Source organism: Conger conger, chromosome 7 (assembly GCF_963514075.1).
Source record: "Conger conger chromosome 7, fConCon1.1, whole genome shotgun sequence".
In the NCBI taxonomy this organism is placed as follows: Eukaryota; Metazoa; Chordata; class Actinopteri; order Anguilliformes; family Congridae; genus Conger; species Conger conger.
The window spans coordinates 46,480,648-46,499,364 of record NC_083766.1 but is presented as its reverse complement, the minus strand read 5'-3'; the positions used below and the strand labels follow the sequence as shown (position 1 = coordinate 46,499,364).

The window sequence follows — 18,717 nt, the reverse complement described above, 5'->3', positions numbered from 1 at the left end:
CCACATCGAATGGGCATTCGGAAATGAAACGTCTAAAGTAGTTTTACAAGGAAGATAAAAGGAAACACCAGTGAACAACTTTAAATGGCTTTTTCATATATTGCTGCCATCTGTACATTGCTGTGCTGCGTCCGTTCGAAAAGTAAGTATATTCGAGTTAACATAGTGAGAGCATGGGCAAATCTCTTTGATGATCAATTAAATCTGAAAATATTTAAATGTAAACTACTCCGCTTGTTGAAAATAGTTGTATTTTATTTATGTATATCTTACAGTTATTGCTGGTGTAGCATGTTATAACGATGAAATCCACGTCTGTAAAATTGGAGTCAAAATTAATTATTTATGGGGTTTTTTTCATTAGCCGAGAAATTAGTATTAAACTCGATATGCGAATGCTTCGCATTTATCACACTATTTTGAATTAACTTCAACAAAGAAACTGCTAAATCTGCCAAGACGTATCTCAACGTATACCATTTTATTCCCATGTTGCCCAAGAATGTAAATAAAAGGTGCTTTCTTGATTTATAGCAAGAATTAATATTGGCGCGAACATTCAGCCTATCACTTATTATTTCAATGACTAATCTGTGTTGCAATTAAAAACGGCTAAATGCCAAATTTACCTAGTAGCCGCCACACTCTTATTTGTTCTTGAACAACATCCGTTATGACTGGACTCTTTGAAGTCCAGTCGTAACACGTGCATATTCTTGAAAACAGTGTACTGAAACTTTTGAATTCACTGGAAATAATTCCTTGGAAGTACATGCACTTAGGAGGGAAAAAAGAAATAAACGTTCCATGGAGGAATTGATAGGGTAAAATAGGACGAACTGGTTTTTCAAGAATGAGAATTTCTGGTTTGTCCTTCACGCCCAAGGTTGAAATAAGATATCTGCAAAAGAGACACTTACCCTGTTGACACACAGTGCACTTTGCAGTGCTTTATTGTGAAAATATTGTTCACGGTGCTTTATTGTGAAAATATCGTTCTCTCTGAAATAATGAGAAAATCTGTCATTGTCATGTCATTTTATATATTTATGATGAACAACAGGCCATTTAATGAAACTGAATATTAGGGACTTGGACTCTGTCCATTGTCTCAAAATTGGTCATAAATGTAGTAATAGTATAGTAATAATAGTGATGAGAATGGATGGGGTGCCAAATGTTGAATTACTAATTACTATGGGAGATATATGTAGTTGTAGATGTCTGGAAGGAAAATATTTTGGGCTCACAATGGAAAATGATATTAATTTCAGCCATGTGAAGAAATAGTATGCTGAAGTGCTGAAGCCATTAACTAAAATGTGTCCATGTCTTGCTTCAATATAATATAATGTGAAAAGGTTTGAACACTTTTTAAGTGCTACCCTTTTTTAAACTATGGTATGAAGGATATAGAAACTGCCCAAATGTCAGTTATGAACAAATACTGAAGTATTCCAGGCTCAGAAGAGTATTAACCGAATAATATTTTGGGGTTTCAAATTACATTTTCCAGGGATTGATAAAATGGATTGCTACTATATTTTTGCCAGAGCTCACTCAGAAAAACAACATAATTCACATAGAGGTTTGTTAATTTTTGAGGACTCACAGTAGAAGCCGAGATACTTGGACTGTTCAGTAACAGGTTTGTCACGATGCTATGGGCAAATCTATGAATAGGTGGAACTCATGCATTATGAGGAACTCATTCATAGGAAACAAAACTCCATTTCAGTTATTTGTTCTGATAGGACAAGGGATGGAATCTGCATGGAATCAATATTTTATTTATTATACAAAATATAGGATCACTGTTACAACCAATACAAACAAAATACAAAAATGCCAAACTATAATACAGGCTGTGAGGACCTGCATAAAAATAAATAAATCATAAAAAAGACAGGGAAGTCTCATTCATACTTCCTATACAGTTATCGCCTCACAAAATTAAAAACATCCAGATAAGCATGTAGGGCTATATGGACATAAGAACCACATTTTTTTGTCATTAGCTAAATGTCAGATTATGTACTTGAAGAATGTCATTCCATGCAGTGATAGTAGAGGGCATAGCTTTATTAATTATTGCCAATGATCACTCTGCACAAGCAATATCCATGGAGCAGACAAGCCAACATTTTACCATAGAGAGTTTAGAGTGACCCAAGACTGTAATATGGCTTTTTTGGCAGCAGTTAAATTAACAAATATTATGTTCTTCTGAAAATAATGTTCCCAAGGCCCAGCCCCCTCTAGGCCACAGCACATCTCTGTCCATGGCCCCTCAGCAGATTTGGGCTAGGCTGCTCTGTGTTTTTTTCACTGGGGTTGGCCTGATGGCTCAGCCACATTGCAACCTTCCAGAAGAAAAGCTGTCAGGCTCCGGCTTCACATTTCACTCAACACCAGTTTGACCAGTTTGGTGGCAGTTGTCCTTGGGCACTTGGAGTCTGGATATAGGCTCCAATTCAAAACCAAGCCACCCTGTTTTTGGGCTTCTGGCCCTTCCTGAATCAGAAGAGGTTCAACCATTTTTGAAATGTCTGGCTTTTCCAATGCTTTGGCTGTCATGCCTCTTTTCATCCATGGGACATGAGGACTGGTTCACAGTAGACCTCCATGATACATATTTCCACATTCCTGTTTCATTTTCAAGGCATTGCATATGGGCATCTGTACCCTGGATAGATGTGCCATTCTGCTCTGTCATCAGGGTATTCACGTAGCAAACTACCTGATATTCAATGCAGAGACTGTGCTGAAAGCAAGTTGGGTTTGGGATTAATACACCGTCTTTTTGTTTGCTATGGGGATTCATTGTGAGACTAGGCTGTGTCTAAGCAGTGACTGGCTCACTGGAGAGTAGGGGAGATAGGGTTGACCTATAGCAGTACTGGGGTGCTCCTTCCCACATGTGTGATGACCCACTCTACTAGAGGGATGGCTGCATCTTGGGCACTGTTCTGGGGTGCTCTTTGGAGGATGTTTGTGCTGAAGCAGGTTGGGCTTTTTCGCTAATTTTCCAAGTTTCTATCACCGGAGTGTGCATCACCTACGGTGGCCTCTGTTCTGCATGCAGCAGAGCTCCATTTATTTGTCTTTGGTTTCACACTGAGGTGTTCACATCTGGTGGTTATTTTGGGATATTTTCCCCCTTTGGTTTTGGGTGCTTTAATGAAATTGTGAAGTCATCCAGGGGGTGTATTACAGAAACATCCTAACTCCGAAATTTGATCTTATCTACCATGGTAATTTCAGTTAGGACCTGATTTAAGAAAACAGCCATTACAGAACAAAAGTTCAAGTTTACGCACGATGTTCCGAACAGTGCAACTTTCATGACAGATCAATATAAAAATTACTTCCAGATCGGCTTTGGTTTTTGGGTGTGTGTAAAGTCAAAAAACATGGTACCAGACACATACCCGAGGTAATGGTGCTCCCCTGTGAGAGTATGGAGGGGAAGCTGTTGCTAACGAGATACTAAGATCTGGTACAAAGCTGTAATAGTTGTGCTTAAGGTGCTGTTTGGAATATTGTGAGCTAACGGTCTGCCGAACACAGGGAAGTTGTGCAGTTATTTCTAGTTTTCTCACTAATTACTGGTATAATTCATAGCAATTAAAGCATCTAGAATAGGCAATAATAAACCATAATCATAAACTACATTCCTCAGGAGAAAAACTAACATTGAACAGACGTTAAAAGCGGCCGCTTCCCCATGTTCTGTTCGGAACACATTGAGTCTTCATTACACTTCCTAACTTGCTAAAATCCCAAATAAAGTGTCCTTACTTCGGTCAACTCAGTTGGTGTCCTAACTTCATTGTTAGCCATTGGAACTAACGTCAGCTAGACCAGTGACTAACGCTAAGTAGCTGGCTAACTACCATAATGGCTGCTCTGTCATTTGGCGACTTCTAAAACGGCACCGGTGCTTAAATGGTAACGTTAGCTACCTTCTTATTGCTTTATGTAACTGTTGGATAACTATGTTATACTTATCAATTATTTAATATTACCATTTCAGTTTTGTATTTTGACCGAGTTTAATGTAATTTTCACTGCAACTGACTAAAGCTGCATGGATAGAGCAAAATGATTTCGATGACGTTAAATCGCAACAAACATGCGTTTGGAGCGTTTATACTCTTTGCCTTATCCCTCCACAGCATTAATTTAATTTCCCTTTATTTAAACTCAGAGACACATTGGGCTTGATTTATCAAACATGAAGCAAACGAAATTGACCATAAATCTTTCGGAAATGCATTTGCACAAAAATGGGGGATTTGGTATTTTTTGGTAGGAGCCGAACCACAGGAGGGGTCTCAGCTGTTTCCGGAAATGAAAGCGTACGGTTGTGAAGCGTGTTTTGTGTGTTTATGAATCAAATAATTTATTTTTTATTTTTATTTATAGTGGCAAAATAATTTAATAAGCCAATTGAATATTATAATTACTCATCATATAAGTGGGTGATGTTTCATACCGCTTATCCTGATTAATTAATGCTAACGTGAAGTTGAATATAAATTCCATAAAACACATAAAAAGTTTGTTATAAATACGGCATAGCCTTCAAGTCTAAAACTTTGCTATAAATTGGGCGTAGCCTGCCTAGACCGTCGTTTATATGGCTGGCCTCTCTTTACATTACATGTATTGATGTAACCTGTTAAAAGATTTGGGGCATGGCGTTGCCAACTTCGGAAAGAAACTTCAAAGACTGAGCCGTTTTCTTTGGTGAGGCTCACAGAAGAAACAACGAACAATAACGGCAGGTTCAAGTTGAAGTTTACACCTGCAAACACCATGGTATAGAAGTGGCGTGGCATGGCATGTGGCTGATGCGCTCCATTTATTTATGAGGTTTTTTTTTTCGCCTTGCGTTTAATGTCAGAGGTGTCACGTCCGTGCGTTTCTATTTGTTTTTCGCTTTTCTATGTTCTCTCCTTTCACTTCGGTCCTTGTTTTACCTCTCTCCTCATTACGTGTCTCCGCCCCCCATGAATTTCCTTCCTGTCTTGTCTTCCTGTCATCATGGCTTCCCCAGCACCCACACCTGTTAATTGTTTAGTTCATTTGTTAGTGTGTTTTCACCTGCCTGTTTTGTTGTTTGGTGGCTAGTTCATCAGTTTTCCATCCCACTACATTCCCTTCATGGCTTATCTGGTACGTCGGTGACCCATATGGTGTTGTGTTGAAATGGAACAAAGGACATAGAACAAAGTGTTACATAGGTTGTATGAATGAAGGTCAACAGTGTGGTGCCAGTTGGCAAAAAGGAGAATGTGCCGGCGGACTCGCACCTGTATTTATAAGGTCTGATGGTGGGAGTGATTCATTACATAACCCTTTGTTTATTCAATACCACCTTTTGAGTTTGGGTGAACTAGCAAGCATTTCCTCAGAGTATCTGCACAGCTACTATGATGGAGGACACACTGCATTGGGCAGTTTTTTTGGGCTTTTTATTTGATTCTTTCTTATTTGCATGACAGTGCTTCTAGGAGTATGAGCCGTGCGCATGTCACATCCTCCTTGAAAAAGAGATGTCAGTCTCAAAGGGGATTCCTGATTAAATAAAGCATATGTAAAATAAATTAATTGTCTTTGTTACTTTTTCAGTTTTATCAGTGGGCCAGGTTCCTCACATCCTCCCTCATGAAGTGATCGGCCGTGTGACCAGCACTTCCTTTGTGCTAAGCCAACCTCTCTGCTATTTCAACCATCAGACAGAACTTCCTTGCACTGTAAACACATGTGAGATATGGTCCGTCATTGCCTCTGGCCCAGGTGGGTATGGACTGCTTGTTCCAGATCCAAATTGGTTCATTAAACATGTCTTCAGCCAATTCCTACATGTCGCCCTCTTCATCCTTACTGTCATTCCACGGAGTGTTTCTTTAACATTACATTACATTTAATTTAGCAGATGCTTTTATCCAAAGCGACATACAAAACGTGCATATCAAAGTCATGCAACAAACAACCAAACACGCCAAATTCAAAAGTCCTAGGCTAAGGTAAAAATATAAGGGATATAGGGGTAAAGATAGAAAGGTGAAAAACAAGGTTAGGAGACTCCTGCAAAGGAGTGAGGTACAGTGAAGAGATGAGTCTTCAGACTGCGGTGGTAAATGGGCAGCGAGTGGACAGCTGTTCCCCATCCCCTTAAGAATTCTGAATTCTGTTCTGTAGGTAGGGAGGAGCTGTCTTGTTGGCTGCAGGAGGAGGTCAGTGCAGTGGATAGGCTTTGGGGAGTAGGTGGCATCACCGGATGAGTGAAGGAGTTCCCAATACCACCCACCTTCCCTTCAAAGTGGGCTAGGAAGTCATCTGCAGAGAGGGGAGAGTTAGAGGGAGGAGGCAGGGGGAGGGAGTGCGGAGAGTAGAAGAGGTGAGAGAGGAATGGGAGAGAGTTGGAGATTTGTTCTGAAAGTTACAGTGGGTGGGAGGGAGAGAAGAAAACAAAGTAGTGATCTGAGACATGGAGTGGAGTCACTGTGTTTGGGAGTGGAACAGCTTGTGTTGAACACAAGATCTAGATGGTTACCAGCCTTGTGGGTGGCCAGGGTGAGGGCGAAGGACTGGATGAGTGAGGTAACACTGGAGAACTGTTGGTGGCTCTCAGGTGGGAGGTTGCAGTTTCCCAGTAGTTTCCAGGTGTATGGTAGGCACAGAATTTCCAGGAGAGAGAAATAAGCAAACCAATGCCCTTGACACTGCTAGTGGCCCTGGGGGTGTGTGTGAGAATGCAGTTGAACTAGTGGTGTTATCTGGAGTAATCCAGATCTTTGTGAGAGCCAGGAAGTGAAGGGACTTCATCTTTGCATAGGCAGTGATGAAGTCGGCTTTCTTGATAGCTGACAGGCAGTTCCATAGTCCACCCACCGCTAAGAGTTCCTTAGATGAGGACAGGGGTGGGTAGATCAGGTTACCGGGTTGCGTCTACAAAGGTTAAGCCTTCTGAAAAGAGAGAAAGAGCACACAGATATAGGTTTAAGGCAAATGATAGGTGTGGGCAGGAAGTAGTATGAGCATTTATGATTACAGCATTAGGGATGGAAGGAGAGGTGCAAATTGAGAGGGAGGCAGTGGTGAAGAATAAGAAGTGTGGTTAGCTAATACAAAACAGCTGGGGAGTACAACTAAATCCACAAGGTGAAGCTAGCTACAGCAAAATAGCCCAATAACACAAAAGGAATACTTAACCTAAAGATACCCTGTGACTAACTACAATCACTAACAGCCTAATCTAAATAAGAAGTGATACACTTAACTGCCTGCCTCTGGTAGATTTAGACAACGCTAGATTCAGATGCACACTGCAATACATATTCAGGAGGTAAAATGGAGACCCAGTTTCAATTTCAAAATATTCTACACTTCTTCCCACTTATGTGGACAGGTGTCCACAACTTCGACCGAGACAAGGTCAGAGTGGCATCAGGGATCCTCAGTGCTTCGCCGTACATGGATGCCTTCCTGGGTCAGGGGCAGAAAATGTATTTTATCACCAAGTTGGGTGTCCCGAGGAACTTCCCCTGCGGCGACCTGCCAGGGATCAGGTACTTTAAAGTGGGGGCTGATGGGAACTGCTCCACCACCAACTGCAATGGAATCCTGCCTGCAGGCTCCACTGTCAGGTAAACCCTACCAAGGGTGGATCAATACTGATAAAGGGTCTATAAACCGTACTGTATACTTAGTACATCAAAGTGCTATAGCCAAGTTGGAAACATCCTTCCATCTGGATGGAATTTAAAATTGATTGGAGTTACAATGCTGTGGAAGGTGCTTTTGTTCTGATCCGTTTCGTTCCTTTTTTAACTGTGCTTAACCATAAACCACATTTAATTTAAAAGCAATCCATTGGAAAGATCTGTGGGACAGTTACACAGGGTTAAACATTTTAAACCTTGTCACTGCTTGTTCAAAAACAAAACAAAAAAATCGAATCTGTCTGATAAAATGAAACTATGAACTGTTGCAGAATTTCCTAACAGGTGGAAATGTTATGTTTTTTTCCAGAGTAAAGTACATCCTTATTGATCCAGTGACCAAAAAGGTCGTCTCTGAGTCAAAATGGTCTTTCCCCATCATTCTCCTGACATGTAAAGTTGTTTTTTTCTTGACCTTTTTATTTAGCCTGGGAACATAGAGTATATCATTCTATTAAAATTTGTGAAATTTACAAAAAAGTCTTTTTGTTGAGCAGCATTCTTGGAAGTCTCTCCTTTTAGGCGCAAAAGAAAGTTATGAACTTCTCCATCTGGGGGTGCCTGAGCGCTGCTGTTTGGTTGGTACGATCTAAAGATCAGAGGAGTTTTTAGAGGAAATCAGGAGAAACATCTAATCTGATCTAATTAAGCAGGCTCCACTAAGATTGTGTCACACAATTTGATGACTCTGCTGTTACAGCCAAAATTACTGAAAACATTTTAACTTTAACCTCCTGAGACTCGTAAAAATCAATTATATTTTATATTTTCCTTTTTTTGACATAATTCAAGTCTCTTGGATGACAAAAATGTGTTACAGTGAAACTATTTTCAGTTATTCAACTTCAATTTTAATTGAATGTCTCTTATGTTAAGAGAAATGCTGTATAGAGCTCAGCTCTTGAGGATGCAGGGTCTGAAGAGGACATAAACTTTTACTAAATGGAAAATAAGTATGAATGGTTACATTTTGAAACAATAGGTCAACAGTATTTAGTTAAGTCTTTGGGAATACAGCTTGTTCTGTTTAAAAAAAAAAAAAAGTACAGTGGTTTCAGAAAGTATTCAGACCGCTTCACTTTTTGCACACTTTATTGTGTTTATTAGACCTTAAAACTTTTTTTTATTTATATACTTATTTTACTTACTTATTTTACTTTTTTTACTTACTGCTGCTGTAGCCTATCCACTTAGAGGTTGGGACACATTGTGTGTTCAGAGATGCTCTTCTGCATACCGCTGTTGTAATGTGTGGCTTTTTGCTTGCTTTCACCTTCCTGTCAGCTTTGACCAGTCTGTCAGTTTTGCCCGCAGAACTGGTGCTCACTGGATGGAAACCTTTTGTTTTCGTACCATTCTCTGGAAACTCCAGAGACTATTTGCATTAATAAGGTGTACAGGTCTACCTAATGAAGTGCTCACTGAGTGTAGTTTAGAAAGGCACACAGGACTCTCCACATTGTGGCAAGGCATGGATCATAGCAAGGGTGTAAAACCATTTCTAAAACTATTGAGGCCAGGAGCACAGTGGCCTCAATAATTGTGAAATGGAAGAAGTTTGAAACCACCAGGACTATTCCTAGAGTTGGCCATTTGGCCAAACTCAGTAACCTGCCAAGAAGGGGAGGGCAGTGGTGACCAAGAACCCAACGGTCACTCTAATAGAGCTTTGGAAGTCCTCTGCAGAGTTGGGTGAACCTGCAGTCACTTGTGGCATCAGGCACTCTGAGAGCATGAGGAAAAATATTCTCTACCCTGATGAGACAAAGATTCTCATCACCTGGACAATACTATCCTGACAGTGAAGCATGGTGGTGGCAGCATCATGCTATGGGGTGCTTCTCAGTGGCAGGGACTGGGAGACTGGTCAGAATTGAGGGAAGCATGAAAGCAGCCGAATGCAGAGAGGTCCTTGAAGAAAACCTGCTCCAGAGTACACGCTATTTCAGACTTGGGTGACGGTTAACCTTTCAACATAACAATGACCCGAAGCATACAACCAAGACAACGCTAGAGTGGCTTCGGGACAAGTCTCGGACTGTCCTTGAGTGGTCCAGCCGAAGCCCAGACTTAAACTCAATAGAGCACCAATCTGTGGAGAGACCTGAAGGTGGCAGTTCACAGATGGCAGGGGATAAACTGTCCAAGTCCTGGTGTGCAAAGCTTGCAGAGATTTACCCAAGGCGACTCGAAGCTGTAATTGCTGCCAAAGGGGCTTCTAAAAAAGTAATAAAATGAAGGGTAAAAATACTTTCTGAAGTCACTGTATATAATAGCCAATTGTACTTGCCGAATAATACTTCTTTGCATCCTTCCATAACTTTTGGGAGTAACATGGTGGTTGAATGTGACACTTGTCTTTAGGCAACAATAAAACAAATCTGCATTTTTAAATGTATTTTAAAACTTATTTTTCTATGCCAAAATTTCCCACTAGAAAAGTTCATCCAAATTGTCTGGGCGTGGTAATCAATTAATCAAGCTGGCCATGGTAAGATAAAAGCACAACTATGAAATGAAAGAAAACTAGCTAGCTAGCGTTATCGACAACGTCACCTCATGAAAGCAAACTTGAAGCTTAATGAATATACCCAGAAATAGTCTTAAAGGAAGTGTAATTTAAGTGAACCTATCATTAGTCAAATATTTGCATTGTCTTACCTGTAGGCCAGCGTGAATAGGGTAGTGGTTATCCTCGTGTGACACACTACAAGAAGAACATTCTCAACCAGGTGAAAATAGGACCACGCTTACTTCTCCAAAACTAAATAATGGACGTATTACTTTCGTTGTGTTTCTTCAATGCTCTCTTGTGAAAATTTCATATAAAAACCTAGAAGGTGTGACCAACCACCATGTTACTCCTTTAAAGTGTTTTTATGTTGTCTATCATTACTGCTCCTGCTGGGACTTTGAAACACTTTCTTAAAGCAGCCCACGTTTAAGGGCATTGTTTAAGTAATTGTATTCCTCTTACAAAACAATGTATGAGTCATATTCTACTCACATGCCAGCTCATTCCTGAATTTCTGTTGTACGTGTGTATGGGTGTCTGTGTGTCTGTGTGTGTGTGTGTGTGTGTGTGTGTGTATGTGTGTGTGTGTGTATATGTACGTGCATGTGCATCCTTCTGTGCCCACCTGCATTTATTTGTGGGAATTCACAGCCAGGGCCAGCTCCTCCATTGACGAGTCGATGTGGAAGCGCTCTGGGGCGATGGTCGTGATCACTGTCATCCTCTCCTGTTCACTGGCAGTGCTGGCACTATTGCTGGCTATTGTGTTGCTGCTGGACTGGTGAGTCACTGGAGACTGCATCTCAGTCAGGCTCTCATGTGCATGACCAGACTGGATTCTGAGGGGCCGCTTCCTAATTTCTTTTACAGGAAATTAGATTGGCCACTTCTAATAAAAGCTAAAAACTCTACCCTTTATTTAACAATTGAACATTTTATGGAAAGCTTTATTTTCCAACATGTGTAAAGTGTCCTTAGTGGTTAAAGTACATGACTCGGACCTGCAAGGTTGATGGTTCGATCCCAAGTTTGGCCACAATAAGCCGTTGGGCCCTTGAGCAAGGCCCTTAACCCTGCATTGCTCCAGGGGAGGATTGGCTCCTGCTTAGTCTCATCAACTGTAAGTTGCTTTGGATAAAAGCATCAGCCAAATGACATGTAATGAATTAACCAAAGTTTAAAAATAGATATATGTACATATATCTGCAAAAAAACAGGTTTCACAAATATTGGCAAATAAGTGTGCAAACACTCCAGGCTAAGATGAAATGCTTTTTTTCCATATCATTTGTGATATGGTTAGAGAACACATTTGGAGGGTACTGGTACTGATACTTGGTACCGTTGATTGATCTTAAATAGTGCCCCTGGACAACTGGCAGCAGAACATCTTCAAAACATCGATGTCAATTTTTGACAGTAGGTATGAGATGCTTCTCCTTATATACATTCCTCTTTTGCTGCCAAACATGTCGATGGTGTGCATGGCCAAAATGTTCCATTTTGGTCTCATCTGACCATAGCACTGTCTTCCAGTCACAATTCAAATGACGTTTGGTTTTGTTTATTGTGCTCAGTAATGGGTGTCTTTGTGCCAAAGAGAACTATAACTATTTTATAGTTCATTTTGAGACTGGCTGACCCCAAGATGCAACCAGTTCTTTGTGGCCTCCCTCACGTCTCCATAAATTAAATTCACAGTACACGGGGACAATGTGCGTCTTCTTCTTGGCAAATTTTCAACCATTCCATATGTTTTTAAAAAAGGTATTATTGTTTATACAATGGGGGAAATAAGTATTGAACACATAAACATTTTGTCCAGTAAATGTATTTCCAATGAGCCTATTCAAGTGAAATTTGCACCAGACTTTGGTATTAACTCAGAAAATCCAGACAAAATCTAAACATTAAAGTCCATATGTAAATAAAGTTATGTGTAATAAAGTGGAATGAAACAGGAAAAAAGTATTGAACACACTAAGAAAAAGCAGTACACCACAGCAAGGAAAGGCAAGGAACCAGCTGAAAACCATAACTAATTAGGAGGCAACTCTACCTCCAATCTATGCTAATTAATGTCAGCTGGGTTAGAATATATTGATGGGCTATAAAAGGTTTTTTTTTTGTTACCAAGGTGCCACACAAGAAACATCTAATGATGGGTAAAAAGTAAAGAGCTCTCTCGAGACCTTTGCAACCAGATTGTTGAAAATGGAATTGGCTACAGACGTATTTCACAACTTCTGAATCTTTCAGTAAGCACCATTGGGGGCATTATCCATAAGTGAGCAACATCACGCACAGGAGCTCCTCGCAAGATTTCTGATCAGGGAGTCAGAAGGATACTTAGAAGAGTAGCCAAAGAGCCAAGGACCACTAGGAAAGAGCTCCAGAAAGACTTGGAGGTAGCAGGTACAACTGTGACAGAAAGGACAGTAGGCAATGCACTCCATCGCCATGGCCTCTGTGCACGCTCAGCCCGCAAGACTCCACTACTGAAAAAAAGACATGTTGAAGCTCGTTTAAAGTTTGCCAAACAACATTTGGACAAGCCAGTGAACTACTGGGAGCATGTACTCTGGTCAGATGAGACCAAAATTGAACTTTTTGGCTGTCACACAACACACCATATTTGGAAGAGAAATGGCACTGCACATCACCCGAATAACAGTATACCAACAGTGAAGTTTGGAGGTGGAAGTATCATGGTGTGGGGCTGTTTCTCTTCTCGTGGTACTGGCAGACTTCATATCATTGAAGGAACAATGAATGGAGCCATGTACAGAGAGATTCTTGAGATGAACCTGCTGCCATCCACCAGGATGCTGAGGATGAGACGTGGGTGGACCTTCCAGCAGGACAACTATCCAAAGCATACAGCAAAGGAAACTCGCAATTGGTTTCAGAGAAAGAAAATCAACTTGTTGGAATGGCCCAGTTAATCACCTGACTTAAACCCAATTGAACATTTGTGGAAGCATCTGAAGATCAAGATTCACAAGAGGTCCCCCTGCAATCTTAGAGATTTAAAGACAATCTGTGGAGAGGAATGGGCTAAAATCACACCTGAATACTGCGGGCGATTAGTTACTTCATACAGAAAGTGCCTTGAAGCTGTCATTACAAACAAAGGCTTCTCAATTAAGTATTGAATTAATTTCAGTTAGTGTGTTCAATACTTTTTTCCTATGTCATTCCACTTTATTACACATAACTTTATTTTCATATGGACTTTAATGTTTAGATTTTTTGTCTGGATTTCTTGAGTTACCAAAGTCTGGTGCAAATTTCACTTGAATGGCCTCATTGGAAATACATTTACTGGACATGTTGATGTGTTCAATACTTATTTCCCCCATTGTACATACTTGTAGCATTTATAAAACATACAAAAATCAGAATTTAGAAAATTTCCCTCTACATACTGTGTAAAAGTCTTAGGCACCCTAGATTTTTCACTGTAAAACTGTCAATTCAGATGCCATATTATCCCCAAGGAAGATGGTTAAGGAGGCCATAAGTAACCCAAGGATAACAGTTTAACAATTGCAGAGATTGGTTGTGTCTTGGGGTCACCAAATCTAAATTTTTAAAAATAAAACGGCAACTATTTGGAAGGGTGACAGGAACACAGCCCTTACTGAGTCAAACAAAACCAAGCACCTTGAGTTTGCCAAACCTTATTGGAATTATTACTGGAAGAGAGTGCTATGGCCAAATAAGACCAAAATTGAACGTTTTGGCCATACACACCATCAACATGTTTGGCAGAAAATTGGAATACATATAAGGAGAAGCTCCTCATACCTATCGTCAAATATGGCAGTGGGTCACTGATGTTTTGGAGGTGTTTTGCTGCCAGTGGTCCAGGGGCACTATTTAAGATGAATGGCGCAATGAATTCAACAAAGTACCAGGAAATCTTTGTAATAGGTAGATATTCCAGAAGGACAATGATTCCAAACGTAAATCAGAATTCACACAGAAATGGTTAAAAAACAACAACAACCATGTGCTCCAATGGCCATCTCAGCTTCCAGACTGATACAAGATACAATTGCATTATCATAATCTGTTTATAAATGCAGTGTTTCTATAATTTGTGCCAGTGCTGTACAAATTCATATGCAAAAAGACATACATATGCATATTCCTAATGATCACACTAGCAAGTATTTAAAATGTCTACTAATAAAAACATATATGAAGTGAATATTTCCATATAAAAAAGTATTGAGCTCTATATCACCACCTTGTGGTTCAATCTGCCAAATTCTTTAGAATTGGTCTCAGGATAGAGTTGTCAATGTGCAAAAAAGTAATCACTTTTTGTCAACCAGATTGAGATTATTAGCTATTTGCAAAAGTCACGCCCTCAAAAGGATTTGGAACAAGTGGTCCATGCTTTTATAACATCTCGGCTGGATTACTGCAATTCTCTATATATAGGCTTAGACCAGTCCTCTCTCTGCCGTCTGCAGCTAGTGCAGAACGCTGCTGCCCGCCTTCTGACTGGCAAAAAGAAACGGGAGCATATTACCCCAGCACTGTCATCCCTACATTGGCTTCCTGTCCGTTACAGGATAAATTTTAAAATTTTATTATTTGTTTTTAAGGCAATGAATGGTCTAGCACCTACGTACTTGTCTGAACTCCTCAATATGTATACCCCAGCTAGATCACTTAGATCATGCAATCAGCAACTTTTGGATGTCCCTATGTCGAGGAGAGCTAGGAGGGGTGAATGGGCCTTTGAGGTAGCTGGCCCCAAGCTGTGGAACAGCCTACCACCACATATTAAATCTGCCCAAAACATAGATGTTTTCAAATCCTTGTTAAAAACCCACCTTTTTAGTGAGGCCTTTATATCAGACATAATTGGGAATTCAAGATAATGTACATGTATTTCATTTTATTTCATTTTATTTCATTTTATTTCATTTTATTTCATTTTATTTCATTTTATTTCATTGCCTGGTTTTGTACAGCACTTTGGTCAAACATGGTTGTTTTAAATGTGCTTTATAAATAAAGTTTATTATTATTATTATTATTATTATTATTATTATTATTATTATTAAGCCAATTCATTGCACATTTTTAAGCATAGCAAATTTACTTGCACTGGGATTTAAGAAAATCAGAGTTCACACTATACCCTTCATCCAAGGTTTTAAAAAAAATTCTAAATCGTATAAGATCTAACCACATTCACTTTTTTTGTGGTAGGGATAAAGTTGTTCTATGAGATCAGAGAAATCCAGGAAAAACCTTTTTTTTAATTCTTCGTCAAAGAGTTCAGGACAAAGGATTCTGCCAAAATGTGCATTTCAACATTTTGCTGTAGTGCTTCCAAGTGGCTCAATCATCGTTTCCCAGAGCTGAATCTGCTGAATAATGATAATAAAATCAATATAATCGGGTTATAGCAGCTCTGCTGCTTGTCTCCCTAATGACTGATTTCTGAAAACTAATGAACCAAATATCTCTTTAAATTCTAACAGACCCATGCATACCAATGTGAAGTACTTCTTTTGGGGAAAATGGCAACTTATGAGAATGTTTTCTTCCCTTTCCCACAGTGTAGGATCTGGTCGGGGGAGGCACGACATCATCACTGATGCAGCATCCTTCAGGGCACAAAGCTACAGCACCAGTGGAACCTATGCACTCAGACCATGACTCATTTGACAATGCCCAGCCCAGGGGTGACACCATAGACCACCACATTAACCTGGACTGAGAGAAAAAGGTCATACAGTGCAGTCCGTAAGTAATTGGGTGATCTGTGTAGAAATTACATCCTTTTTTATCCATCGTCTTGCCATTTTAAGGGACCAAAGGTCATTGGACAGTTGGCTTTTCAGCTGTTTTTGATTAGTCAGGTGTATTCAATCACTTCCTTAGTGCATGTATAAGAAAGCTCCCAGTATTTAGTCTTGAGTCTAGAATTGCCTTTGGAGTCTGTTATTGGCATTTGTCAACCTGAGGAACAGAGTTGCACCAGGAGGGTGAGAAGTATGGGAAAAAGAATTATCAGAGATTTAGGCCAGACAATAGGCTTAACAAAATAAACTGTCTCACTAAGCAGTTGGTGCTAAGTAAGGGACTGGTAGGACAAGGATGATAACTCTATAGTTGATAACTGAACAATTCTAATCATAATGAAGAAAAAACCCCACACTTGTTGAACAGATCCGAAACACTTTTCAGGAGGCGGGCATGGATGTGTCAGTGACCGCTCTTCACAGAAGACCTCAGAAAACTATTCTACAGAGGCTACAAAGCCACTAGTTAGCTGCAAAAACAGGATGTCAGTTTGATAAATTGTTCCTAAAAGAGCCTGCAGAGTTCTGGAAAGAGGTCCTGTGGGCAGATGAGACCAAGATTGACTTTTATCAGAGTAATGGCTTGAGCAAAGTAAAAAGGAACTGCCCAAGAGCCCCCCCTCAGCAAATGTCTCCATAATTATTGGACTGTGCCTTATCACACAAGGCTGTTCTTAATTATTGTCAGGGTTTGCAGGACAGAAGACTTGGGAATTCAGAGAAATTGCCGGTTTTAAAATCAAGTGAGTAAACGTAAAGTGAGTCCAAAGACAGTCCAAAGACAGTCCAGGTACAGAGCGATGGTACAAAAACGCAGCCCAGGAAACAGTCCAAAACAGGCAGAGGTGAAAATCAGGTAATCCAATATAACAGGGTAAGATGAATGAGCAAGGGAAGAACAAAGCTGGGGAAGCTATAACAAGGAATATATGAGAGCAATGAAGGAATGACAGTAAGGAAGTGAGAGCACAGAGAACATAGAAAAAGGAAAAAGGCCGACAATTCACCTGTGGTCAGCTTTTGTTATTCATTTTTAACATTTTTGTTTCACCATGTAGAAATTACAGCACTTTAAAAACATTTTTTTTAAGCCTATTGTTTGGCCTATTTCTCACCATCATAATGGCTTCCTTGACTTTCATTGGCATAACTATGGGCCCCATGTTGACAAATGCCAAGAACATATACAAAAACCTTTATTATACCTGCACCAAGGAAGCGATTGAATACACCTGACTAAACAGAAACAGCTGAGAAGCCAACTGTCCAATTACATTTGGTCCCCTAAAAAGGGGGGGGTGATGTATGAAAAGAGATGTAATTCCTATACAGATACACTAATATTGATTTAAATACCCTCAAATTAAAGTTGACAGTCTGCACTTTAACTCAATATTAATGTCTTACTATGAAATCCAATATGCTGGAGTACAAAGCAAAAAAAAAATATCACTGTCCAAATAATTACAGACTGCACTGTATAATGATGATAGTGATCATCATTATAGAGATCCTTGAAAAGCATTCAATGAAAGGATCAAATCCTTTCATTGCATGCTTTTTAAGGCTCTCAAAGCACAGCAGCCATTTTGCATCAGGACTCTTCAGGACATTTCAGTTGTTGTTAAGTCTTTTGAAACTGGTCTGAATCTTAGTTTTTTCTGCAAATGCAACCAATCCTTGATGTTTCTAAAAAGTAAATTGATTAACTGCTGCTGCTCATCTGAAAGTCTCAATCTCCATGGCGTGCCATCACAGTTCATCTGCCCTTGAGTAGCTGCTTTGTTTTGATGTACTGTGTGTGTAGCAATGGTCTGAGTTTATTTTATGTTAATAGGAACTGTTTAATTTTTATAAATAAAATAAATCCACACTGTTCTGTTTTCTTGAGCGATCTAGGACTGATGTTTAAATTCAAATAGTTTGTTGCCAATATTTTCAATTGCCTTCTGTACAGTAACTTCAAAATTCATAGAGCATTTTGCTCATAGGTTTCTACACAGTATCCTAGAGAAAATGACCAATAGCCTCTCCCGGTCTGTGTGTCTTATCTCTGCATGTACACACACTCTGTTTGATGATACTGTCTGTGTAAAAGGCAAACATAGCATTTATTTTGTCTGCAAATGCTCTTCAATATTTATCATTTGATGAATGATTGTGTGTCTGTTTCTTTTATTTTTGAAATGAACTACAATATGAATAGGTAATAAATTAGAGGAAACCAGGAAGGTGTGTATATACAGTGCATCCGGAAAGTATTCACAGCGCTTCACTTTTCCCACATTTTGTTATTTTACAGCCATATTCCAAAATTCCTCAAAATTCTACACACAACACCCCATAATGACAGCATGAAAGAATTTTTTTTTTTGCAAATTTATTAAAAATAAAAAAATCACATGTACATAAATATTCACAGCCTTTGCTCAATATTTTGATGCACCTTTGGCAGCAATTACAGCCTCAAGTCTTTTTGAATATGATGCCACAAGCTTGGCACACCTATCTTTGGGCAGTTTCGCCCATTCCTCTTTGCAGCACCTCTCAAGCTCCATCAGGTTGGATGGGGAGCGTCGGTGCACAGCCATTTTCAGATCTCTCCAGAGATGTTCAATCGGATTCAAGTCTGGGCTCT

At 39.7% G+C, this 18,717-nt stretch overlaps 1 protein-coding gene across 2 annotated transcripts; it reads left to right on the top strand.

Annotated features, from left to right (window-relative positions):
* The first annotated feature begins 4 nt into the window (after window positions 1-4).
* Window positions 5-16,110, top strand: LOC133133951 (uroplakin-3b-like). Of its 2 annotated transcripts, none has more exons than XM_061250266.1 (6): window positions 5-142; window positions 5,638-5,805; window positions 7,421-7,658; window positions 8,044-8,126; window positions 10,900-11,029; window positions 15,834-16,110. In XM_061250266.1, the coding sequence occupies exons 1-6, from the start codon at window positions 85-87 to the stop codon at window positions 15,931-15,933; spliced, it is 777 nt and encodes a 258-aa protein (XP_061106250.1). In that variant the 5' UTR covers window positions 5-84; the 3' UTR covers window positions 15,934-16,110. The 2 variants fall into 2 exon arrangements, with proteins under 2 accessions (XP_061106250.1, XP_061106249.1); XM_061250265.1 differs by lacking the exon at window positions 5-142 and adding an exon at window positions 5,191-5,339.
* Window positions 16,111-18,717: the final 2,607 nt, after the last annotated feature.